The 27,343-nt window shown below is 47.5% G+C and overlaps 1 protein-coding gene across 4 annotated transcripts in view; it reads right to left on the bottom strand.

The window, feature by feature from the left end:
* The window catches only part of LOC119462438 (dual specificity calcium/calmodulin-dependent 3',5'-cyclic nucleotide phosphodiesterase 1A), a 561,781-nt gene that overhangs the window by 167,778 nt on the left and 366,660 nt on the right, over positions 1-27,343 (bottom strand). For 3 of the 4 annotated variants that reach the window (XM_037723794.2, XM_049667693.1, XM_049667698.1), the window contains exon 2: positions 6,793-7,041. The exons of the other annotated variant lie outside the window; for it this stretch is intronic. In XM_037723794.2, coding sequence (XP_037579722.1) covers positions 6,793-6,964 — 172 coding nt within the window. In that variant the 5' untranslated portion in view covers positions 6,965-7,041. The remainder of the gene's footprint in view (positions 1-6,792; positions 7,042-27,343) is intronic. 4 annotated transcript variants of the gene reach the window in all.

Here is a 27,343-nt window from a genome sequence, read left to right as displayed (position 1 = left end):
AGCGTTTTCAGGTAAACATTACGGTTACATAGGCTGCCCGATTACGCGATGAGACATTACGCGATGTACGTACGTGTAGCGAGCGCACACGGGGCACGCAAGACAGCGGAGAAGGCGAACTTATCTGTCGCTTAGCGTGCCCCGTTTGAGCTGCATATCGCTTCACTTAAGTTTGTAATCTCCTTGGAACGGAAGGAGCTTAGGTACTACTGACCAAGACCATGTGGCAGTCCATCAATGACTTGCGCGTTTAATGCGTATCATTCACTTATGGCTTGCACATGAATTGCATGGTTCTTCCACACTCCACATTTTAGACTTCACGCAATTTTCTCACGAAGAGATAAAGTGCTGCTTTGCATGTAGCTCAATAGACAGTGCACGAACTTCAAATTATTCACGATTTATAGACAATACCGTTTTCGGCGCACCACTCCACGACACGGACGAAAACAGCGAAGTGCATGGGGAGTAACTGTTGCCGTTCGTCCTGCCGTTGCTCTCTTTTCGTCCAGGGACTAAACACTTACTTCCCAAAATTTGCACACGACACGCACTCCTGCAATCAGTCCTTTGAGGTACGAAAGCGCCGTTTTTAGGACTGACAGCCCAGTCACTCCCGTTTTCCCCGGTATTTTTCTTAGAGTGTAGAGCACACGTTGCAACTGTGGAATTGAAGCTTGTCAGAGATCACGGCACTTGCATTTAGGAGGACTTCTAGGAGAAGAGCAACACTTTCAAAATGTCCTTGCTCAAAATGCCGAAGACATGCCCCCATTGGCATCCCAGTTATTTTTCATGAAGCCTCTTTCGCGCAATGCGGGACAAAGTGGTACGCAAATGCAGTCTGTGACAGAGTATGCGGACGAATATCCTTAAAGTTGCTTCTAGGTCTTTCCTACTGGCCGACGTAGCTCGATCACTGAGCTAATTGAATTCCGCCACGGCAATATGTGCCCCAAATTAACACAGTAAAGGATTAATGAGCGAATCCGAATTATTTACAAAATTAGTAATTACCGCTCATTTACTGACGACTGCCACCGCTGGTAATGCGTTGTCGAAGAAACTACGTTATTATTTTCACTGCACTGCCCGCTAAAATTTGGCTGTTCCCACTTGAAGCGTATGGTTTACACAGAGTTAACCACGGTTCGCTCCGTGCACCACTGCGAATATCCACTGCAAGTTCTACTTCGAGAAACATCGCGTACTTTGCTGAGCGTAATATTGCGATAGCTGCCACTGTCGCCATTTCGCACCATTTGGGTGCAATCCCAGTTTTCTTACGGCACTTGCCCCAATTAATTGTAATGTTCGCTGCCATTTAGCATGACATTTATTATCGAAACAGTTGTCACATAACACGCCACTGCCTAGCTTTCATGTGCCATTATTCCGTTCCCCCGTCCGTGCCGTTGCGTTCTGAGCGACGTCACAAAATTACTGCCGTGTATGCCAAAGCTCAGTGAGATTTCAGACGTGTCCTGCCAAAGCCCGAGTTCGTTCACGACTTATCTCACGACCAATTGGCTTGCGATATCAGAGTGCCGTTGTGACTTAAATATTATTTCATTTTTTGAAATCTTCTGTAACTTGCCCGAGCCAGCGGAAAGTTTAAGCCGAAGCACAAGTTCGAGCCTCCCTTCCCCAGTGTATAGCCTGTACAGCATCCAACGCAGCCACAAGGATACTGTTGCCGTAAATCAGTCGGCAGTTCTCGAAACTTCCTGTCGCGTTAAAGAAACGAAACTAAAGCGGCGAACAGTGGCCCATGGTCGCATATATCAGAGGCGTGATGAAAGACCGAGTGGCGCTAAAAGACGCCGCGCGGGGCTTATCGCTGGCGTTGGTCAACCGCAGAGTCGCTTACGGACAACGCGGGTGGCCGCCAAGACTGCGCAATTACAGCAGCGGCGAACGGCGATCCGTGACCTTTCCTGGGATTAAGATCAATTTCGACCGCTCGCGTGACAGACGGGCCCGTTGCGCAACAGGGCGTAGCTCATGAATCGGAATACACGCACAGCGAAAAAAAGAACGAGAGAGTGAGGAAGAGACTCCGTACACAGAAAGGAAAAAGCAGCAAGCAGTAGCAGCGTGCGTTAACGCTGCGTCACCGCTGTTGCAGGTCATTGCGAATCAATCTTTCTGTGGCGAGACGTTTTTCGGGACATTCTTCATACATTTTTATTTTGCTGTTTATTAGCTCCTTTGTTGCCTCAGACAAAAAGAACAATGCAGTTTCGCCGTAGCAAAGCGAAAATGAAGCAACACGAAACTTAAGAGTTACTCATATGTGGCGACAGCAAATAATCTTTCCCGTGAAGGCGTGCAGAAAATCAATGATTCTGTGGCACCCACATCTCCCGAACTCGGTAGGAGGGCCAGGTTTCACTTTAGTTAAGTGGAAGAACTGAAAGCATGACTTATCGAAAAAGTTGACTTCTAGCGTTGGGGATATTGGCCGGAACAGAGTAAATAATTGGCTGTCGGCATTGCCATAAATGACAAACGATATTGCTCGCGTATATATTGATATGGGCGTAAAATGGGACATTGACACAGCGCGATGTGGTTACCCTGCAGACGATGAAAGCATCAGTCGTGGGTGTCGAAGATGTATGGTGCTTTCCCGTCAGAATGTTATAAGGCCACTAGGGTTATATCCTTCAAGATTCACAAATCTGCATGAATTTTACCTACAGCATGATTAATTTGCCAAGCTGTGGAGCTCTGTGCCGCATGACTCGACTTATGGGTTATTTTGCTCTCATTTAACCAAATCACCGCGCAAAACGTGCCACACAATGTGCGTGCGTGTGTTCCCAACAGATTTACCCAATTTTAAAATCTCTAGGGGCCGAACTTGCTTAGGTTCTTGCTCGTAAGAACTGTTTGCCGTTAGTTGGTTGGACGGGCCGACTGACGGAGGGACTCGCCGACCGGCCGGCCGACCAACCAACTGACCGAAGCGACTGATAAGGTGTTTGTTACAGGCGGAGTTACTTAGCAGTGTAAGCCGGCAGTTGCTCCTCCCGCGCGTTCATTCTTTGCCTTTGATAGTCTCCTATGCTAAAGGCATGTTCGCTATCCGGCGTCAAAGGCGCCTGTTCTTGTGCAGCTGTCTAGCGTACCAACTGCTTTGTGAAAGCGGTCTCAGGGTCCGTATTCACAAAACTTTCTTACGCTACAAATGTTTGTAAGAAAAAATACCAGCCAATCGTGATGCTGGACATATTATTATTGAATGGCCCGTAGTAACAAAAAGCTCTTACGCTAGAATTGTTTGTAACAGAAAATTTCAGCCAATCCTGACGCTGCGCATATCATTAGCGAAGGCGGCACTTATGAGCGCTTATGAAAGAAAAGCTTTGTGAATTCGGCCCCAGATATTTATCTCAGCGGGTCACGAGTCGTGTTTAATTCTGCATACTGAGCGCAGTTGCTTCAAAATTAGAATACCTTTCTATTTGTTGTTTGTGCGCTCAAGTCATGTATTCCCATTCATCCACTAACTACAATTACAATTGCCGAAAGCTTTCCGATTGAGCAATTTTATAACGTCAGACTCACACGGCACACCTGCAGATATGTTCTCATACGACAGCGCCACTTTTCTGAGAGAAACTTCTTTAGAATTTAATGGCAGAAAGTGAGTGCATCATATTAATCATCCTTCGTCAGTCATCTTGTCAGTCAGTGAACAGTGTAGGGCAGCAGGTTAAAACACGCCAGCTTAGGTCATGTTTTTTCCATATTGTAAATAAGTTCTCTGTCTCGCTAGTGTAAGAGATGAAGGAGGCATTGATAAGAAGGATCAGTTCTCTACGACACTGTACAGCTCATGCAGGCAGTGCAGGCATACATTTTCACCATGTCTCTTGCGTTTACGGGTGCTTCGCAAAACGCCCTCTAATGGAAAAAGAATAAAGAGCACCGCTCATAAAATATGTTAGGACACGAGCGGGATCTACTTAGACCATTGCAGCGCACTGCGTCTGCGCTGAGCCCTGAAATGTGCTTCTGGACTCGGATGATTTAACCTGACCCTGTAATTTGTTCCGAAGCTCGCGTATTTGTGTGCTTTATTGCATGTTTATACGCTTACGCGCTGTGCGTGAGAGCTTTTCTTTTTCACTTTCACCTTCCATCATGCACATTTGGAGTAAGATATATAGTTACAAGGCTAACCTCTCCCCCTTTCATACCTCCTTTCCCTGTACAGGGAAGCCAGCTGGACCTTACTTTGGCTTCCCTCTCTTTCCTGTTTTTATGCTCCTTCTCTCACTCAAATTTTTGCAGGCATTCGTTCATGCCTTGCTCGGCTTGGATGAGAATGTGAGAAGACCATCGCCGGCACTCACCACGCTTCTGCACCATTAGGGGAGGTCGTGAGCACGCAGACGCCGCTTAGAGCGGCGTGCACATGCCAGCTCGCGCGGTTTCATTGGCTCGCTGCTGTCACTCGCGTTCTGACGGGCGACTCTAGTGCCCGCATGACATAGCGCACACATCCTTTTAAGCTGCATACTGTATCACCCGTCTAAACGTCGGCCCGAAAAGCATATAACTATACGCCCTACTGCTGCAGCGCCTTTCGCAGTTTCGCCAAGAGACTCGCGCGTTACAGTCAACGCGTTTGGTTCGGGCATCGTTTCCTTTTTTAAGGCGCGCTTCCTGAAAGATTTCGCCGAAAGGCCGACAAGAGCGGGCCCAAATCGCGGTTGATTTAGTCTTTCTGCGGAGTAGAAAGCAGCGAGAAAAAAAGAAAAGAAAAAAAAAACCCCGAAAATGTTGCCGCAAGCTGTACGCGCGACGACCGGAACCACTTGCGTCACTGAAGCCATGCTTTCGCAGAGCTATTTCTCGAGTGCGCTTCACGCGAAGGGCCATGCGCTCTGGAGAAAAGATAAAGAGACACTATCGACTTCTTGTGCTGCACTGCGCCTCCCCAGAGAACCTTCCACGCGCCCAGCGGCGGTGCCTTGACGCAGTGACCCAGCTAGCAGCTCCAATTCCCCTCCGCTGCACTGCCCGGGCATGGCGTCGCACAGTGCGCTCGGCCGGCAGAGCTTTCTCTCTTTCTCTCCATCTATTCTCCATTGCGCAGTGCAGAGCGCTATACGACTAAGCCTCTTTCTTTGCTCGACACATTCCGCTCTCGCCACCAGGACATTAGATATCCCGTATTTTGGAAGGCACCCTAGCGGTTCGGAATTTTCAAGTGCAAAATTTTTTTTTCGCTGCAACCTGCAACAACTGTGCTACAGCTTCTTTTATAACCGAAGATAACGACAAGTTAGTTATAGTACACAAGAAGCACAAGAAAACTGGAGTAGTGGTCATATGCTCCTTCCTGTGAAGGGTAATAAACCAGCTTTTAAAGAAGCCGTTTTTTTAAGTATTGCTTAACACGTAACGGCCTTCGTGTAAAGCTTTAAAACCTACAGATGTCAAATGTGATGTCGCGAGCCAGAAAACTTGCCAATTCCAGCTTCCTGACGCATCATCGCAAATAAGTATGCGGCCAACAAGCGCCCGCCCGGGGAACAAGCGCGTCCGTATCCTACGCTGTGTCGCACGTGCGATGTTGGGTGCGCCCCCTTCCACGAATACGTGCCTCTCACAGTGCTTCATCCTACAAGAACGAAATACAGAGAACAGCGATACACTTCCCTGTGACACGAGTGTTCGGAAACGTTTTCTTTTCTATTCTTTTGTATTTTTTTAAAGCACAGTAACAGTTTGGCAAGATGGCACTGGCAGTCGCTGTGAGTAAAGAGTGGTGTCTATTGTGTGCGAAAAAAAAAAAAAGCGCCAGAAAAAATAAACAAAACAACAAAACAAATAAAGAAAAGAAGCGAAGGTGTCTATGAAAAGAAGCCCGCTGGAACCCTTATTTTTCGTTGCCAGCTGGTATTACTAATAGCGCAGAGTATGTGACTTAAGGCATACTCTGCACTGTTAGTCATGCCATTTCTTTCTTTTTTTTTTTCGTTCGTTTGGTGTCGTTCAGGTGTTTAGGATGTCTGCAGTGGCAGGCGAGTCTTGGTGTTGGTGCACGCAAAAAAACAAAAAACAAAAAACAAGATATCTTGAGTGCAATGTTATTTCCTTCCTTTCCTTCTGGCCTCAGCAAATTTTCGGGGCGTGTAGAAGGAACATTTTCAGTCCTTGAAGGAAAACATGTATCGGAAAACTGTTTTCCTGTCTTCTATCCGCTGCTTTTCGTAACGAAGTAAGAAGGGTGCCATGTCCCTTAACATTTAAGATGAGCAACACAAAACAAGAGTGAAGTCACAAGCAAAATAAGAGCACTAGGGAGCCGCCGAGGCGGTGGTTAACGTTATCTTTCGCATTTGTGTCAACTCTGATTGCACACACTAATAAGACATCCTTAACGCGCAGAGTAAACATGTCTCTGCGCTTCCAGAGAAACGAGTCCTTTAACCTGGGTGACAGACGCATTTAGCTGCAGGCTGCTTGTGGGTCATGACACACGTGCTGAGTGCACGATGTCTCAAAAAAACCCTTTGTTGTCTCGTCCTTCTTTTTCACCTCATGTCATTGCGCGCTGTAAGAGCGTTCAACTTGTGTCATTACATTCCTTACCGAAAGCGTTTGCTTTGATAAGGTGCATCTCAGGCTCGCACTGACCTGCAGTTGAGCGCCGTGGGCGCGCACAACCAGGGCCTCAAAAACGGCGTGGTCGACGGCCAGCGCCGACGCGCCAGGTTTCTCATCTCGTGCCTCCCACAGGAGGGAGGCATGGGATGGCGCACTACTTACCGATGAGGTAGGAGTAGCCATCGAGTCGAAGCACGCACTTCTTGGTGGCCTCGGGCCGTCGGCTGTTACCGGTCATGAGCGGCACGCTGTTGGATTTCTGGAGGGCGTCTTTTCCCATGCGATTCTGGGCCAGCAGAGAGCTTTCCGGGGCGCCCGGGCCGTCTATCTGCATGGTAGGCCGGCCTAAGCGCGCGGGATCGTCCCCGCTCTGGCCAGCCGCCGCGGGGACATCACGGGCGCGCTCTTCTCCTGCGAGCCGGCCGCGCACGTGAGCGCCGGCAACGGGGCGCGCTCAAAGCGGCAGGCTCCTCATCGACGGCTCTGCTCTGTACGAGGCGCGCTGTAGGCCGCGTGCCTCACCCACCACCAACGCCAAGCCGGAAGGCGCGCGCGCGACTCATCCACGTTGATATGTCTCAAGGTATAAGAATGGGCTAGTTGGTAATCCGTAACGAAAGTGACCCACGGCGCAGAAACAGACAATGGACGAATAACAGGGACCCATGCAAGAACAGGGACAGACACGAGCGCTTGTGTCTGTCCCTGTTATTTGTGCCGCGTCTGCTTAATTCTGCGTTGTGGTGGCTTTTATTGAATGACTCCCTGGGTGCAGCGATGCTGGCAAAGCTATTCGCTTCGTAAGCGCCAAAGCTTTACGCAACACCTCAGTACGACTCAATGTGCGTGCGACGCGGACGCTGATAGAGTATAGCTACAACTCTGAAAAAATAAAATAAAAAATAAGGTGATAGCGCGCCATGATGCCCCCTAAGTGAGCAACGTCCGTTGATTTTTTTAAAAAAATTTATACATTCTTATTTTCTTGAGGGTATGGCAGGAGGGAGGGGGTGGTTGGAAGTGGGAACAGGGGCTTCATTGTCCGTGTTCTTGATTTATATTTTGAAATAATACCCACTTCACACTTTTACTTTTTGTCCACCTCAGATGAACGATAGCCACAACTCCATGTTAGAGAGAGAAACGAAGAGGGAAAGGTAGGGAGGTTAAACGAGGACGTGCCCGGTTGGCTACTCTACCCTTGGGGAGGGGAAAGGGGGTAGGCTAGATCAGCAGGAAAGAGAAGAAAAATAATAAAAAAAATCGTCATATATATATATATATATATATATATATATATATATTCGTTTGTTCGCAGAAATAGAAATCAGGTGGATCCCTTCTTTACAGTAAACAAAGTGACACATTAGTCATGAAAGATCGTTTTGTTCACTGTGGCAGAAGTCAATATTAATCTGCATATGTATTAAGTCAGCAAGTCCATAGCCTAACGATCGGGAGTAGTTCTTTGACGGAATGGAATGCGAGTGTACAATACTATTCATTTTCTTTCCCACCATACCCAACGCAACGAAACAACCATGCGCAAAGGCCCATGAACTCAGGAATGCAATAACGCCAATCAGCCAATGTCCTTCCAGCAATGTGCCACGACCAGCTTGCGCCAAATACCTCCGACGTACCGCCCACAACCCTCGCGCGTAATATCAGAAGCGATTATGACGGCCCTATATTCCGTCATCTTTTCCCTTTCGTCTTCCCAGGCGACGAAATATTTTGCAGATCGTTCTTTTTCTTGCTTGTCGTCTGGGCATCACGGCAAAGAAACAATCCAGTTTTATCACGTTTATTGCGACAATTTCTCACTCACTGACTCACTCACTCACTCACTCACTCACTCACTCACTGACTCACTCACTCACTCACTCACTCACTCACTCACTCACTCACTCACTCACTCACTCACTCACTCACTCACTCACTCACTCACTCACTCACTCACTCACTCACTCACTCACTCACTCACTCACTCACTCACTCACTCACTCACTCACTCACTCACTCACTCACTCACTCACTCACTCACTCACTCACTCACTCACTCACTCACACTGTCTCTCTCAACAGTAAATCACACGCTTACTGTTGCATCTTCTTTTTGTCTCGACCTTATACCGACTGCGAATAGTGACATGAATTAAACAACTTGTTCTACCCTCATTATCCCACATCTCGTCATTTCCAGCCGAGGAGAAGCGGGGTGGATCTGGAGGCGCCGCACGGTGCGACGCTCGCCTCAGCCAGCGCTGCAGAACGGCTCCGCTCTTAAGCAGTACGGGACCGGCGTCGACGTGACCAGAGTCGGGGGACAGACGTGACACCGGAGACCTGACATGTGATTTCGCTTAAATGGGACGCGTACGCGGATCGCCTGGCCGCCGGCGCGGTCGTTCAACTCTCATGGGCGGCCCGGATCATGTGTACACGGGAAGCGAGGAACCTCTCCTCTCTTTTGCGGCGTGCACCTAAAAAGCGCGCGCGCAAAACACACATGCACACAAAGGCACGTGCTAGATAGGCGCCACCGCACCAACGCGCTTTACCTCGGACCAATTACGCTTATGAGAGAGGCAGCGGCTGTTTCAGCGACGCTACACATGCATAAGCAAAAAAAAAAAAAAAAAAAGAAAAAGAAAAGAAAGAAAGAACCTAGAAGCAGCAAGGGAAGTTGTGCGTATTCCCCAGCCGTTTATTTCCTGCCACGAAGCGAGAGGGCATATCATTTTGCGATGGTGTATGAAACCAAAATATTGAGAAACTAGAAGCCGAAAGAATGACGGATGCGACATCGGGAGCTTCGTTTACAGTTCTGCTAAAAAAATCATCATTGATGGCCTGTCTCTAGCAGGTACTAATGCTTCGACTGCCGTGCGCATTGCAATGACATGGCGGAATGAAAACCGATCAGTTCTTCTGCGTCCTTTGCAAGCTCAGCTTCCGCTCATCGAGGGAGGATATAACTGGCGTTTTAAAACCTTTCATGGAACGTTATAAGCTCGGTGCACAACGTTCTCCGGACCTAAACGATCTGCAGCAATTATCTTCCCTTCTGCGATAGCCAGTCAACTAGTTGCACGCATGTTGAAAGCGAGAGGCTTTTTTTTTTTTTTCATGGATGGTCAAAACGAACATAATATAATAGCCAATAAAAGAAATAACCTTCTTGTTGAAAAGTCGCTTCAAGAACGGCAATAACAATGTAATATCGCGGTCTGTCTTTTAAGTGCCATTCATCAGCGCCAAGAAACACTGGTATTGTTTGCCGGAATGGCGGACGGCCAGTTTAAAAAAAAAAAGTTGAGTGAAGGCAGTTCAGCGAACCCATGAACGACTCCAGGAATGATAGCAGCTGGATTGATACGCAGTTCACGCCAGAGTTCTTGATTGAACTGACACGCAGTGTGCCTAAGGCTTGACGACATCGTCATGGATGTGTATGTCAATCCCTTTCCCTGCACGTGCCAGTCTAGAGCAAGCTCTACGGCATCTTCGGGCAACCAGAATTTGCCCTGGCCGCCCTGCTGAACCTAAACAGTGGCTTTATGAGCCATTGCACCGATTCCGCCACTGTCAGCTGATCCTTTTCATGACGAGGCTCAAAAAAAAAAAAAATGTTCACAGAAACATGCGGCACGATCTCTCTCCTTGACTCATCCCACGCACAAGCGCGCGCGCGCACACACACACACACACACACACACACACACACACACACACACACACACACACACACACACACACACACACACACACACACACACACACACACACACACACACACACACACACACACACACACACACACACACACACACACACACGCGCGCGCGCACACACACACACACACACACCCACACACGGCACACACACACACACACAAACGCATACAGCGAGCGAACAAAATCGACACATGTGACAGAAAGTTAATCGGCGGGCGCTTTTTTCAGATGTCAAGTTTCAAACTTGACGTCTTGAAGCAAGAAATTTTCCGTGGTGGAACAGCTTCTCTTGCAGCTAAGAAATACAGCGATGATGAATGCATAATAGAACAGAAACTGTCTCTGTCTTGTGTGGCCGTTCCTCCTTCGCTGCTCTTACTATATGAAGATCAACCAACTCGTCCACTTTTACACTCTACTAACAGAAACAAATGTCGAGCCATGAAGACATGGGTACAACAAAGGGAACGTAAGTAAGAAGGAGCCTGCAGATGAAAAAAGAGGCACAAGAAGCTCCACTGCACTCGGAAGCCTTGTTCGCTTCCTTGCACTTCTTATCTGGCTGACGCAGAGTGAAAAAGCCAGGGAAGAGAATGCAGCCGCATAATACGCATTACTACGTGTTTGTGCCCTCGACGGGTGCCTATCGCCTGCGCTCTTCCACATCGGTTAGGGGAGAATCCAATGACGACGAAAAGCAGCGGCGCGCCTCGCCGACGTGAAGACGAAAGCCAGTTCCGACAAGGATGTTATTGTCCGAGCGTCACTTCGCTCGAAGCCTTCTTCGCTCAACGGGAAGCGCCGATAGACCCCCGAACGCCGAAAAAAAGATGTTTTTGTCGCACTGACAAGCAGTTCACACGCAAGAGTAGAACTCGCTGCAATACACACACACGCTGGTTGCACGCCCATGGTATCACGAAAATGTCAAGGCGCCTCCTGTGTTGCCCTTCATCTACTTATGTGACAGCACGCCTGCGATAAACTAAGCACCGGAGACAAGTTTCTCTGGCGCGTGTATCGAATGAAACGCTAAAACACTGAAACTTAGATGGACTTATTTTTGCATTAAAAAATTATTGTAGCAGCCTGAAAGAAGATTAAAAAAATATGACAAGGCCGCTCTTTGTCGTTGTTGCGCCATCTTTTTTCTCCGAATGCGTAGAGGTGCAGAAAACGCCAACAGCCGCAAGATGTCAACGAGTTTGGTCTTATGCGTTGTCGTAATGTTGATAATGAGTTTAAAGAATGTCGTTTAGCGTCATGCACTGTAAAATAATTTACACCATTAAAAGTGAAAAGGGGTGTAAATGTGTCTATAACTCACACTATGGGTGTGAGTTATATAAATCACACCCTAAAGGTGTGAGTTATAAACACATTTACCCCTTTTTTCACTTTTAAGGGTGTAAATTAATCCCACCCATAGTGTGAGTTATAGACACATTTACACCCTTTTTCACTTTTAATGGTGTAAATTATTTTACAGTGTGTGAGAAATCTAGAAGAAACGCAGTTCTCTTAACATTGCAGCGACAACGCCACCGGGTCAAATATGTGATTTACATACATGAGCGGTCTGTGAAAATCTGGATCTGAATTAGCAGAGCTTTGTACGTACGTGCTGTTTGCCACACGCTGGCCGCCGTCACTAACATTGTCTGCATAGTCATGATTGGCCAGCAACTGCTCTTATGCGAACAGCTCTAACGTCATACCCTTTTATTTTTGGTAAATTAGGTCCTGTGTTGGTACTCTCGAAACTTCCGTTACGTAACATCGTTTCCCCATTGGCCAGGGTTCGAACGTCCGCCACACATTGTAGTGATCGGCGCGATAACGACACGATCGGTGTGGCGATGCCCAGCTGTAGACATTCTTCTTTCTGGGGTTTTACGCGCCAAAACCAGTCCTGATTAAGAGGCACGCCGTAGTGGAGGTCTCAGGATTAATTTTGACCGCCTGGGGTTCTTTAACGTGCACTACTACGCAAGCACACGGGCGCCAGCTGTAGACAGCTCCTGCATAAGCGAAGCTGTGCGAATACAGGACCTACGGGGTTCTTGCCGGCTTAATCATCGCAACTCTTACGCAGAATGAGTAGCCACGTCAATAAATTGACAGAAACTTCACATGTCACCAGCCACAGCATATTCACCTCATTCCCTTGCAATTTCCCGGCGATCACTTTACTTAGCGACTCCTCAAATCGTGGGCTGGATGAAGCAAAACTTGCCAAGAAGAACGAATAACTTGGAGAACTGCAACACCCTCTTAAAGTGTCATTCACATTTTTGGTTAGCCCTTGTCCAATATGAATGAATGCGTTCTTACGCACCAATTCCATGAAAAAAAAAGTCAAATTAGATTAATGTCTCAACTGAATTACGACACTCTGAGGTTCTCTGACGCGTACCAAGACCTCGCTAAGCGCACGTGTGATTGCACAATCGCTTCTAATCGAAATTCAGCCGCCCCAGTCCTGTAGACGGAGCGAAGAGCGTCACGCGTGCTACGCAGCAGTATAGTATGCCTTGGATGTCGATCTACCATGGCATCTTACTTTCGTCTCTTTGTCTCAATAGGACATATTTTCCTCTGCGGTTTCACTCGTACCATGCAGATGTCTGTGCAGGCGCCGCAGTTCTTGCGAAACTTGCAACATTTTATTCAATTTAATACCGTTGCCTCTCATGGCATATGGGAACTCGATTCCGTCACTTGCAATTTTGAACGAGCACGCTTCTTTATTCCTAGCCGCAGCCGAGGTTGCTTCGCGTCTGCGTGCATGCATTCAGACCGACTGATGAGCCAGTCCACAGGCACAAAATGCATATTTTGTCAGCATGATCTCATTTTCCCGAAGCCAAATTTGCCTTACTAATTCAATCACCTTGGCACTACCGACTTTCATAGCCCAAGTGATATTCGATTAAATAAGATGTTCTTTTCTGTACGTCGACCTCGTTCACTCCTTTTCTTAAATAGCCTTTAAATTTAAATCCTCACTGCAGCCGAGCTTTCAATTTATCCACATGAATCAGGATCCCACGAAAAACGTGTTTTCTGAAGGTGTAAACCGCAATACGAAAAGTACAATTTCTGGGGCCGCCTGGGGCATGTTACGCGATAAACGTTACTAAAAAAGATGTCACCGTCTTGAGCGACGGATTATGGATTTATTTTCGCCCACTTATGCACACCCGTTGATAATGTATATGGGAAACACTTAACACTACCACTCTATTAGAAATATTTTTCTTGTCGCGAACGTTATATATAGTATTGTATCCTTTATAAACTTCTTTTCAGTCTACTTGGAACTACAATGCAAATTATTTTTACTTATGTATAATCAATACTGTCACAGTTTACCGACACTCTGAATTGATTCAAGCTCCTTTTAACGTAGTTATATGGTTACCGCGAGCATCGCTCCTATTGGATACATGGTGCTTTGTTAAGCTGCATTATGTGCAGCTTGTTTGCCCCCCTTTCTCACCAATTTAAAATGTTTGGTGAAATAAATACTGGATGATTGAGCTGAATGAGTTGATTGAATTCCTTTGAAAATCTGCCACTTCATATGTTATCAGATTACAAGAAGCTCAATGAACCTTGACAATTTGTAAGCATTTGGAATGATCTGTCTTAATGTTATTTTTGTTAAAAATGATGCCAGCGATATTGTGTCCTAATAAACTGACTGTTGCATTCATGCTTACAGAGCTTCCATAAGAATTCTCCCCACGCATTGTCTACTACTCTTTCGTAAAGCTTCTTACTAGGCATTCTCGCTCCTATATGGCTTCTACCCAGACTTGAAGAGATGTGTCATCCTCGAAGGATATGAAGACAGCTGTACCCAGGAGGCAGCCGACGCCTTTGATATCAGCAACGAAGACTGGCCAAGGTCACGAAAGTATAGCTTCACTCGAAGAAGCTCACAATTATAGGGAATGATATTAGCGCTTATCGCAGGGGACACCCACGCAGTTTGATAATCCAGAATACGTTTCTTTGAGACAGTTATTTGCATGGTCTATTTCTTTTGAGTATCTGGTTTCTCGGGCATCAAAAGACGCCCGCCGGCCATCCTTGATCCCTTTTCTTGTCTCCTCTTAATGACGCGCTGACAGCCTGAACTAAGTTCCAATGAAAACTTTGTTTTTGTTTCCTTCTGGTCGTCTCCTACGCTGCTGAAAGTAATGCCGCAGTCAGTGCAACGTCTGCGTGGTTTCTTTCTTCGCTCATCCGTTTTTCTTCTTCATCTGCTTTCCTGCTCAGGTATCAGCAGCGCGCATAATTCACAAATCTTAATAAGTTTTAAGACTTTCTTAGTTCTTCGGCGTGCCCGTAATGTCAGTACACGGGCCGCTGCACTCTTCAACAAAAGCACGCAGACCACGCCGCGAGTGAACGGAGCTGGTTCTGTGTCATGCAGGCTGTAACTCCTGGTGCATTCACAGCAGCTCTGGAGAGGCAGAACTCTCGCACGTTAAGTGCCATGGCAATCGCGGCTGCCGGCTTATAAACACCTTTAGTTTTTCGAGAAGTGGCCGGCCAGTTTTGGCGGATACAGTACATTTCATGAGCTCGGATAACAGACCGAGCGAGATCCAAAGGAGACAGAAGCTCACAGCAAGATGGAGGCTTAAAGCGATGAATAATCGTAGAACAACGAATGTCGTGCTAGGAATTTCGCATTGCTTGTTATACCATCGTTCATTAGAGAGAGCGAGAAAACGTTCAAACAAGAAGTCTATTATGGAAAAGTCAATAGGCAAACCCTGAGGGCGGGCTAGTTGATATTCCATCACCAGTACACTTTAAGCACGAAGGACGAAAGAAAAGAAAAGCAGGCACGAAAGGACAGACACGGAACGACCTTCTTGTCCATCCTTTTGTCCCTATTGTTTTTTCCCCTTGGCTCTTCATGTCTACTAGTGAGGCAACAGGCGCTCGAATACTGCGCAGGAGCTCCATGTATGTGGGGTTATGACCATAACGCCGCTTAGATAAAAGAAAAAAAAAACGAGTACACGGGAACAACACAGCGGAGGCAGCGGGTCGCGATCGACATGCCACTCGAGCAGCAGTATACGTGCTGCAGCAGCAAGAGCACGGCCGCTACGACGTGCGGACGTCCGCGATATCGCGCGCGGTCCGTGTGCGAAGAACATGAAAACGGTCTGGCCATGGGGACTCCGACACGCACTCGCAGAAACACACGTCACGCGGAGACCCGAACAACTCGTCGCCGCCTCCCACGCAATCAGATAAGGGGGGGCGGCTGCTGCTGCACGTACACGCCTATACCGCGCACGACATGCAAAACCCGACGCTATGGCGATCACGCTACTCTCTGGATATCCGATGATAGAGCGAAAAAGACAAAGAGAGAGGAAAAAAAAAAGAAAATGGAAACAGGGACATAAACCACTGAAGCAAACGAGATGGAACAAAAGGAACAAATCCAACTAACAGCAAGATAACAGACCAGAACAATCAGTAAATAACTGCTAGATGAGACTTTAGGGAACACCTCTTATATATACTTTTTCCTTCCTGTTTTACTTTACTGTTGCGGCTATCGTAGCGCAACATTCTCATTTTATTATTATTTCTTGCATTGTCATCGAGTGTGGCGGAACCATTGCACTTGTTGTTTTCGCCAGCGCCGATAATCGTGCGATAAGCTCTCCTGCTCTAGAAAATTAAATTCACTGGCGGGGCTGGCGCACCAGCCCTTCTATTTATCCGTACGACGGCTTATCGTTGCACAGCGCGTCGTTAAATATACTGTGGCCGGCGTATCTCTGCTCACGGGAGTTGAGGTGCACATCACGCTTCCGGCTGCGGTAGATGGGTTGTTTCAGAAGGATCTGTGACGCGGCTTTTAGGAAGCTGCGTTGTAAACAGGACATTGCAGAGTGGAACTACAGGCGGCACTAGTGCCCTCGCTACAAATGTGCACCGTTTATGCTTCGACTGTTTCGACAGTGTCGCTGTATTTTGTTAGCTTTTTTTTTTTTTTTTTTTCAAGGGAGGCTAACATCGCAGGCACGGTGCAGACAATCTATACCAGCTGCGATCTGGGCATGCAGTCATCGCGATGCTGTGCACTAGAAGTGTGCGAAGAAGATGACGGGTACATTGACTATAGACTGTCGATTTATTTCATCGCAGAAAGGAAAGAGGCCGCGCAAAAGGGGCTAACCGAAGGTATTACACACTGCGCTGGAAGAACACAGGCATAGTTGAGTAGATAAGCAGGTTGGAGATAAAAACGGCGAAATGATCTCTTTGTAGCTTTGTCATATAGCGTGGTATAGACATTACGTGCCCGAATATTTCTTCCGAGGACGCATCGCTATGTTGCAGAAGGCGTTCACTAAGATTAAAGTAGGTGTTCATAACGCAGGCTGAGGCACTCACTCTTGTCGCAAGTTCGTCCTGGGAGAACGTTGCGACGACGACCATGCGCACTGAGCGCACCTCATACCGCCCCCACTCTACACACATAGCAGACTGCACGCATACAATCTACACATATAATATATTTATATTATATATAAATATGTTTCATATATTTTTTTTTCTTTTACACTACCGTTATCGGTGGTGTAAGAGTGAAAACACGCGTTTAAGACACACCTATGGTGTTATGAAATAGATGGAAATTAGCTTTATGAACAGATGAATGTTTCAGGGGCCACCAGATATCAAGCATGTAAAAGCATGTAAGTATTCGCTCGTAAAAGGGCAAATTTATGACTACATACGCACATTATTTTTCACAGTTCTGAGTAAAGATATGGTAGAAGTAAAAATGGACCACTTAACGAGCTCTTTTGAACATCAGTGCGCGATACAGGAGAGACACGACCAGAAGCGAAAGTCTGTCCAAAAAAAAGCGCGTTTCGTGAAAACGTTTTCTCGAGATGCTTATTGTGATGTCCGCTTCCATCGACGACCCAAGCACAAAGCGGCGGCCCATGCGACAGCATAATAGACCACCTCGCGGACCCATTAACGTAACCAACGGAGGGGGGGGGGGGGGGTGCAATTTTAGTCTTCGGGTCCCCACTCAGCAGTACGGGTCGAAAATGAGGCGGGCATTAGGACAGAAGCCTGAAAACTCTTTGCGCATTTCTTTGTATTTGTTCTCCAGCGCAGACAGATCTCGACAGCCAAGCGCGGGCTTGAGAATAAGACGACGGGAGCTCAATTCGCCCGCGGCAGATGCCGGGCCTCGCATGAAAGCAACCGGGATCGTGAGATAAAGAGGCCGCCAGAGAGCGCTGACAGCAGCGAGTCTTTGTTCTCACTGCTTTGGGCTTGAATGAGAGACACAGAGAACCACGTCTGTATCTCATTCCTTTCTTTTTTTCTCGCTCTCCATTCTTTTCTTTTGTTCGGCTTCTTCTTTCTATATACGTATACACTGTGGCTCGTTGCACTTATTTCGGTGACACATACTCGGCCGCAGGACGCGATTGCTAAAGCGCGACCATCAGCGAGCAGCCAGGCAGGCAACGACGACGCTGAGGGGATCGAGAAAGCAGCGAGACCGCAGCGATGCTTAGCGAATGACGCCGGGCAGTGCCGCATACGCCGACCGTACGTGGTCATGACAGCGCACATGAAAGCCCAGCGGTGATAAACGCATCCGTAGGCATTACCACCACACGCTATTAGGAGGTGGAATGAAGCCTCTCAGAAAAATGCCCGCGCTTCAAAAGACAGACAGTGTATTACAGATGCGGTTATACCTTTGTTTTTCCGATTTATTTCCTTACCGAGTGACAACTTTGCTTCATCGTGAACACAGTGGTCAAAATCTGGCATACGTTTGCGCGGAAGATAGAGATGATGATTTTAGCGAAATACGTTGGAGATGTGAGCCTGGCGCATGACTCACTCGTTAATTATACGCAACCGCTTAAATACGTATGGCGAATCCGAAACCCTGATTGTGATATAAGTATACACAACAACAATTCAATCGGCAAGAGTTTTAGTCACATTCTTAAGGTAAAAGATGCAAGGCTCTCCGCCATTCTCTTCCTTCATTTATTAGGCTGACGCCTGAAGAGCATCAGCCAAGCTGCTCGGCCAAAGAGCCATGTCTCTTTTTCTCTTCTGATCTCCGTGTTAACGTTGCAAGATATGAAAAGGCGGCGCATTCAAACACCCGCAATTAACGACCACAAGGGTAAGTAAGCCTGATCGACGTCCCGTAATCTCTGCCGACATCGCAGTGCGAGCTCACCGTTCAGCACTGGATGCCAGCTCAAGCGAATCGTCTTCTCCGTCCACTGCGCCCTCGCATCTCGCGCGCAACTGTACTCGGGGCGCGGAGAGCCCGGGCATCCGCCCGTGACGCGCACGCGCCGTGCCAGCAAATGCGCTCCGCGCTGTAGTTTATGTTCACGTGTCGACGACCTCTTATACAGCGCGCGCGCGAGCCTCGTTTGGCGCTCAACAGACCACCCACGCGCCGAAACAAAAGCAACATCGCCGCGCGACAGTTGGTGGTTGTAGCTGTATGGGCGAAGGCTGGTGGTTTTATAGTAAGCCTTTGTTCCGTCTTTCCTGAAAGCAGACATTTCTTCTTCCTCTCCCCGGGAACAAAAGGAGAGAATTCACGACGCACACGCACGTCGCAGATAACGCGAGACAGCGAAGAGAGAAAGAGATAAAAGAGTTTTCGAACTAGCCGGCACAGAATACATCGCAACGGCGCGTGGGTCCGAGATCGGAACATATATCGGCCGCGAGCCATGCACTTTTCTACCGCTACCAGGGCTATTTGTTATAACGACTCCGATCGCGCGGCGCACGCTGATGCATTGATCGCTGCGCGGCTACAAGCTGCAACAGCCTCCGTAGTCAACAAAGGAAGGCTGGAGCACAGGTCGGACAAGGGCAATCGAGGGTTGAGCCTCGGCGCCGAGCCCGGCGGTCGACCAACGCCGGAGGGGCTTGTTTGTACTGCCTCCCCTCACAGCGTTAGACGAGCGAAGAGTGTGCGCGTGACAGAACGAGCGGCAAAAACAAAGAGCTGCACTCATCGACCACGCGCCGCTCGTTGCCCAATTTCGGTATCGCTACAGACGGATGAGCAAAGCGCTGGCCCACCCAGAGAGGGAAAGAAGGAATTACCTGCAAGGTGTACTCTGCAAGCGCGCGTGCTTCGAATTTACGAACGGTGCGGCGAAGATCCCGCGTTCGACGCGGGATTAATGTTTGATTCTAGTCTGTCAATGCGCAAAAAAAAAGAAAAAAAAGGTATCAAGTGCACATTTGTCTCCTTACATTTAGGGGCGCACTTGTTCGCTCGGAACTAGCTGCCATTGGCGACCATAAAAATACATTAGCTTTCTACTGCAGCTTTTTCTTGTGCGCTTTATAGCATGACAGAAAGAAGTCAACAATGATGTAAAAAAAAAAAGAGAAAAAAAGGAGAGTGAACTGTGTTGATAATGTGAAATGTCTCCTTAAGGAATGAAAAGCAAAAAGGCATCAACACGCTTTTAGCCGTGCTGTTAGATGGCTTAATTCGCTTAATATTGTGCGTTATCCTGCGCATCAAGCAGTTTCACTCTACACTTATATCCCTCTTTCTATTTCCGTTTCTCTTCCCCCCGTGCACGGTAGCATACTGGGCACTCGTCTGGTTGACCTGCCTACCTTTCCTGTTCTTGATATATCTCTCGTATCGTCCGCTATCGTTGGTGCATGTTCGACGACGAAGCGCCCGACTGCGAGAAGAGCGTGAGAAAACTATTGCTTTATGAATATGGTCATTAGTATAGTCAGAAAGAAGGCAGTGGCTGATAGTGGTGGCGGCAGCGATGATAACGATGGTGATGACGACGACTGGCAAAAGAGGAGGAGAAAATGGGCCTACTGGACACAGCGAGGATGAAGACGCTTACGAAGGTCAAGCATGTCTTCCTAAGTGATAAAGGGCGACGATTATGACGGCATTGGGAACACCTTGTTTGTGAGGGTCGAAGAACGGAAGCCGATGCCGAAGTCGTTGCGCCACACTGACGCCGGAACAGACACCCGGGCCGGTATTTTGTAACACTCCAGTTCATTTTTCCGTTCTTTTTGCCCTTCGTCATGGCGCCTTAACGCCACCGTTATCGCCGAGATCAGCCACTTGATGCAACGAAGAAACGAAGAATGGAAAATGAAATTGATCGTTACAACATACGGCCCCGGTTATGCGACAGGTAGACATATTTGCGGTAAGTGTCGTATATACAAGAGCAAATGACGACGCGTGCGTCTGTGGCGGCAGCTTATTCTCCTAAAACCACAGCTCAGATTCGACTTGTTCAACACCGGCAGCTAAGGTGGAAGAAGAAGGGAAATAATAAATGTACGTAAGGTGATGACGTAGTTAAAACGTATATATGTCGACGCTCATTCCCGTGAGCGGTATAGACGGCGATGGAATTTTTCTCTTTCTGCGTGCGCGGGTACGCGCTTGTTTGCGCACGTCCGTCTCCGTCTGTGCGGAAGAGTAGATTCGCAGAAAGTGAAAATAAAGAAGAAGAAGAAAAAAAAGAACAGCACAGCACAATACAGGCAGGTGTGTTCCTGTTTTTCAATCCCTAACATGTATTCATCAGAGACAAGATCAGGATCGCATTTAGCATAGCACTCCCTCTCCCCTTGACATGGACATTGGACAGGAAACGCTTGTAAAGTGCGAGATCTCACCATCTATTCAGTGCTCAGCTTGATCCCTTATCCTGCTACAACTTCATAAATGCCTGTAGTCAATGGCGGAGCGGATAAAACTGTCCTATGAAGACTTCGTCTTTACGTGATTGATAAAACTACTGACGCGTGAGCGCGAAAGGACTGTACGTATACGGTTAACTCAGTGCTTGCCTACCTAGGTCAGAATGCCAGGGGGAAAAAATGATCTGACGATTAATTTTATACCTGACTAATTTTATACCTGACTAATTTTATACCTGACATGTCTAAGAAGTCTCGTCATGAAAATTGCACAAGGTTCCTGGCGCGATATACCAATGCACTTAGAGCTGCACACCAGGTCCGTGGGACGTAAAAACGTGCAGTGAAGCCGACAGAGTCACTGCAAAGCGCCGTATACCTATAGAGAACAGACCAGTTGCTAGGCGACCAAATGGCTCGCTCACCTATCCTATACGTACGTACCGCCCACTCCTTAAATATTCATCGCCACTAGAGAGGCCATTCAGAACGAGCAGTAAAAATCCGCTACCATCGCGATGTGTTCTATGTATAGCGGAAATTAGAACATATCCTTTCTGAGGCCGTGCTCGCTGACAAATTGACTTTTCTTTTTCGGTTTCACCCTATCTACCACAGCTGTAGTTTTTTACGTGGTGTTTTTTTCTTCTCCTTCGCGGGGAACATTTTGTTTGTTCTGTTCCGCTGCATGCTATACTTTCTGACGCCCGATCGTGAAGGTAATATTTTTCGGCTGTATCAGCTTGCTTTACTTAAGTGCTGTGTTATATATCATTTATGATATCTCTCTGGCGCGCAGAAAGAAGACGCAATGAAGCGCCCCCTGGAAGCTGAATCGGGCAGCTTTCGGGGGATTGCCTGATCGCGCGGCGCCGCATCTGCTCTTTGTTGCCTATCTCCGCCGATGAAGACGGGGCGCAGCCTGCACGTGGATGTAGATCAGGGCACGCCGTGGGCTGCCAACCGGTCGCACGTAGTGAGATATGTAGTCAAGTGTTGAATGTCTTTCAGGATTTTAACTGAGAGTCATTCCATCTAGTTCTGAAAGGACCCCAAAACACACACACACACACACACACACACACACACACACACACACACACACACACACACACACACACACACACACACACACACACACACACACACACACACACACACACACACACACACACACACACACACACACACACACACACACACACACACACACACACACACACACACACACACGCGCGCGCGCGCGCGCGCAGTCACTGAAAACAACCCCTCAGCTATTTCGACCTTTCCGAACTGGCTAAAGCACACAATAAAAGCTTATTGCGCACGCAATACGGTACTGGTATAGCCCAACATTTTGGAAAAGAAACTGGAAATAAGAACAAGAAAGGATGTAACCTCGGTGATGGTGAAGGCGACGGTTCCCAAGTATACCATTCGCTCCTTCTACATCCCTCGGTAACGAAGGCATTTACTCTTTGGATGGCAGAACTTGGCAGGATACGGCCATTTCTTGGCATCCACGGCAAAGGAAATGCTCCCTTGAGGGGGGAGGATCTTGGGTGGCGAACGAGGGTGGGACGAGATGTTGGTCTCGAGGGTCCGACTAGTGAAATGCCACTAACAAAGAGTGTTGTCAGCTGACGCAAACTGCCCGTCTTTTCCAGCCAACCAAGTGCAATGGATGGGTGTCGCGACAGGACGTCGTCGAAACTTATCGCGCGCCGCGTCGTAAATCAACGATGTCACGACGCGGAGCGGCGACAACGTTCGCGACTGCTCTCAGCGTCACGGCGCCAGAATGATGAACGCCCCAGTCTAAAGGAGGCAAACCACGGGCGGCAGGTGCCAGCGACTCCTTCAGAGACAATGAACGTGCCAGGCGTGCGCCTTGTTCCTTTTTCTTTTTTCAAATATTTTTGTAATGACACGATGGTCGCTTTGAATGTAAGGAGAGGTAGCTACTGTACTACACTTAACCACTTCAGGACAGCGTTGCATGGTTCAGCCAGGTGTGTATGCTCCGTGTGACGGTTGGTTTTCCAGCATCTTCCCATAAAAAAAAAAAAAAAAAAAAAGGGACGGATAAACGGCATTGCCACGAACCCGTTTATCCTCTCCTTTGAAATATCGGCTGTGCAGATTATGTCAGTCGCTCCTAATATTGCATGCAAATAGTGTATGAACGAAGTCATGTAGAGAAGGGGAGGGTCGAGTGAGTGAATTGCAACAACAGTTCGGTCTGTGTGTTTTCCTTTTTTTTCAGTAATCAAGATTTCGACGGACACCCGTCTGGCGAGGGAGAAACATGGGACCTGTACGGGTTACGAAAAGTTTTAGTCTCTTTATTTTTATATTTTGGTAGTATTTGTGTAATTAAAATTCTTCCAGTAAAGGTGATGTTCGTACCAGGACGTTGTATACACGGCATGGTATGCGTTCGTATTCACAAAGCTTTTCGTCGACCATCAGGGCTGGCTTTTTTCCGTCGACCATCAGGGCTGGAGTTTGCTCTTACGTACAATTATAGTGTAAGGGTTTTTTGCGAATACGGGTCCAGTTTCTCTGCTGGGGGAAGGGTTACACGGCAAGACACGAGTGTCGATGACCCTGCTGGTTCGCTGATCGTGCCAGCATCCACTCTTCATCAGGAGCTGAGTCGTAGCTGGAACGTTGTCTGCGGAACAATTGTGTTTTTGCGCCGGATTCATTCCAACCACCTGGATTCATTTAACACGGTGCACCCACTGCTCGGAACACAAGCATCCTTGCATTGTTCCGCCAAAGCAATCTGGCAGCCTTGGCAGGGATTCGAACCTGGGGCTTCGTGCCCAGCAGAAAGCCATAGCCACTGAAGCACCAAGGATGGTGAGCGGCGTGCTCTTGGTGATCTGACAAGTAACAATATGCATACTTTATCCATTGTAATGGCGCTATCGTGACTGTCAATAGGAGCACACAGAACAAGTGCGCTCTCAGAAGGGCACGCAGGACTGGGTATTCACTTAGGAGTAAAATGGCTTGAGCGCTTGAGCGCTTGAGTCTGGCTGCTTCTGCGGACAGTGTCGTGTCATATCACACAAGTAAACGAGGTTCCACGGTGCTTCTATGTGCTTTGCGTAAGTATAGTATGGATTTATACAATGATGGCAAGGCCCATACGACTAATCACCGCCGAGCTTAGCGTTTCTTAGAAACTTCTCCGAGGTACCGTTGCTGAATACATTGCCGTGGTATTTTCTGTTTTCTTTCTTCCATTCGTTTTGTTCAAGAACAGGCGAAATCTCGATAGCGGCAATAGGCCAGCGCCATATCGCTCGTATAGCGTTCAGGCCCTGATGGCAACAAAGGTGACCTACAAAAAGCAAAGACTTCCATAACACAATACCGCCAGGTAATTGGTGTAAAGAGACATGGCATCTTCTGTTAGAATGTCCGCGGCACGACACACGCAGACAACGTTTAGCACGTGATTTAGGGACATTAGACCGCAGGCCCTTTAGCCTCAGGAAGATCTTAGGTCCTTGGCCAACATATTCGTTGCAAAGACGAGCGTTATTGTCCCTCCAAAGATTTCTAGAACCGAGCAATATTCTCGGAAACTATTAAAAAGAGTGTTTATCTGTGATAAACTAAGTCTATGGGATTTCTTTTTTCTTTTTTTAAATATGAATTTGGTCAATTCAACACCTGGGTTCATGCACGTTCATTTGAATCGAATCCATGCTATCTTATGTTCTGTGATTTTAATACAGTCACGTGACCGGACTTTACGTTTACCTTAGTGCACCTATGTGACTGAACTTTATGTGCCGTTTTTCTGAGTTGACTTTCAGTTTTAGTGTGGCATTAGTGCACTTATGTGACTGGATTTTGTATTTACCTTAATGCGCCTTTGTGACTGAACTTTGTTTTGCTGTGTTTCTGAGTTGACGTCCAGTATTAGTGTGGTAATAGTGTACTTATGTGACTGGACTTTGTGTTATTGTGATTTGGAGTGGACATTTAATTTTAAAGCGTGTAAGTTATTTTTTTTTAATCTTTCATATCTCTATGTGAAAAGGAGTAACCGGCGCCAATTAAAGGCGTCAAAATCTCCTAAATACCACATAATAAAAAAGAGACATGGCTTTAAGAAATTTTAATCAGCCAGGGGAAGCCAGCTAACATAACAGAATCCAAGTGATGTACATTTTCACGTTCAACACAAGTGGCAAGTCAAACTTTTGGCAACATGAACGCAATGAGCCAGACATTTGTGATCATGAAAGTTTCAGCGAGATTTTCTTATCACTTGCTTTCAGCCTAGTTGCATTTTTAAAGAGCGTTAGGGGCCAGGCAGTAGCGCAGAAGTCGGAGTATACCGCTATACAAGTTCTCACGGTAACTTTGCGCCTCCGCGCCGGATAATGCAAACTTTGCGTAAGAAGACCAACAAACACCTTCCAGGTCGGTCGCACAAGTAAAACTGGAGTTTATCACGTGGCAGCGAAGGTTATGCTGTAAGTGCATGCTTATACATACGAACAACAAGCGCACAGACCTCTGAGAAAGCGCAGATTTCCACGCGCTAGGGTAAACATCACTTCATCGCCACCGGGACATAATTTTTCTCACAAGCGCGCAGACCTAGCCATGGTGTTTCTGCGAAGAAAACGCCTTAAGATGCAGCTGCGATGGGGCGCACGGCTGAAGACAAGCATAAGACGAAATTGCGAATAAATGCAGTCCCCCCCCCCCCCCCCCCCCCCTTCTTTCTTTTTGTCGCGTGCATAATATCGGGACGCACTGCGTTTGCCTTCATTAGTAGCGCAAACACATGTGCGCGGAGAGAAAACAGCGGCGAAAGGGCCGCACGCAGCCGGGGCTTCGACCCTGCCGGACAGCCAGAGGTCGAAAGGGGCGGCCACTCCCTACAGTGTTTCTTGAATTACCTTCGCTTTGCAGGGTGCGCGGTGTTAAATTTGCGCGAAGGGAGAGGCGAGAAAAAAAAAAAAAGGAGCGAGGAGCCGTATACGCGGACCGCAGCGTGAAAAGGAACATGCGGGGCACAAGTTCTCTTTATACATGTATGTCAACTCACAACTTCCTAAATACGTGCGAGCTTTGTCTTGCGACAGAGGCGAGACAGGGCACTTCCTTACGAGGGCTTTGGGACACATTTCGTCTACAGTGTCTTTGTCTTTAAAGCTTCGTATCTCCTCTCGAGATCACCAGCGCTTGGGATGGTGAAGAGGCGGGCACTCCGTGTATCACGTGCAACTCTCGCGAAGGTCGGCCCCACGTGTCGAACTGGGCTGCAGCCTTTTAGCGTCGTATTGTCTCTCCCAGAGGCATCTGTAACAGCGCTGAATTTTATTATAGAGCGAAGCCAACCAATCGCGGCCTCCATCTTATGTGATGCAACGGAGAACGCTCTTCAGCAATATAGATCTCGAGGTACTGAAGCAAAGGAAAGTGCACACAATAGCGCCTAGAGCGACCCCATTAATTGAATAGGTGAATTTTCATATAGCATTTTGTTTTCAACCTTGGTAAGACTGAATATGGAAAATAACAGGAAAGAACTACGAAAGGGCATAAACCGATGTCTATCGAAGCTGTCGTAGGAGGACAACGTTCAAAACGTGAAGTGCGCGATAGCATTTGAGTATATTTTAAACGAGCTATACAAAAAATGTCCGTCATAACTCAATATCGGAGACGACAGCCTGAACGCCGCCTATGGCTGTCGACGTTTAAGTGGGTGACTGTGCTAAGCCACTGTGCAGTTAAGTATTTATTTTGCGGAGGGTGGCATTTAACAAGTATTTAGCGAAAACAGGCTATAACAGCGGCCAGACAATCTGTGCAGCAGAGACACTTGCTGGATCATGCAAAGCCAGCTTAAGTTTCCACTCATATTTCAAGCTTCTTTTCAAACAACGACGGGAGAAACCTGCCATCTGAAATGCAGTGCGCGGTAGCAGTTAGTTCATCAAACGAGTGTAGAATGAACATCAAGAACCAGACAAACAAAACAAGAAAATCTCAAAACCGTGATGTACGAGCTCTTATCTAACTACATATTTCTGAGGACCCGTATTCTCCGGAAATAGGTGCTGTATTGCGTCGGTCAGTGTTTACTACAAGTGCGAAGCAAGTTTCAGAGAGGTATGAAGAAGCTCCTAATTTCGATAAAGGAAGCGAGACAATGTGAAGAGAACAAG

The sequence above is a fragment of the Dermacentor silvarum genome, chromosome 1 (genome assembly GCF_013339745.2).
Source record: "Dermacentor silvarum isolate Dsil-2018 chromosome 1, BIME_Dsil_1.4, whole genome shotgun sequence".
NCBI classification, from domain to species: domain Eukaryota; kingdom Metazoa; phylum Arthropoda; class Arachnida; order Ixodida; family Ixodidae; genus Dermacentor; species Dermacentor silvarum.
This window is presented reverse-complemented; position numbering and strand designations above follow the sequence as displayed.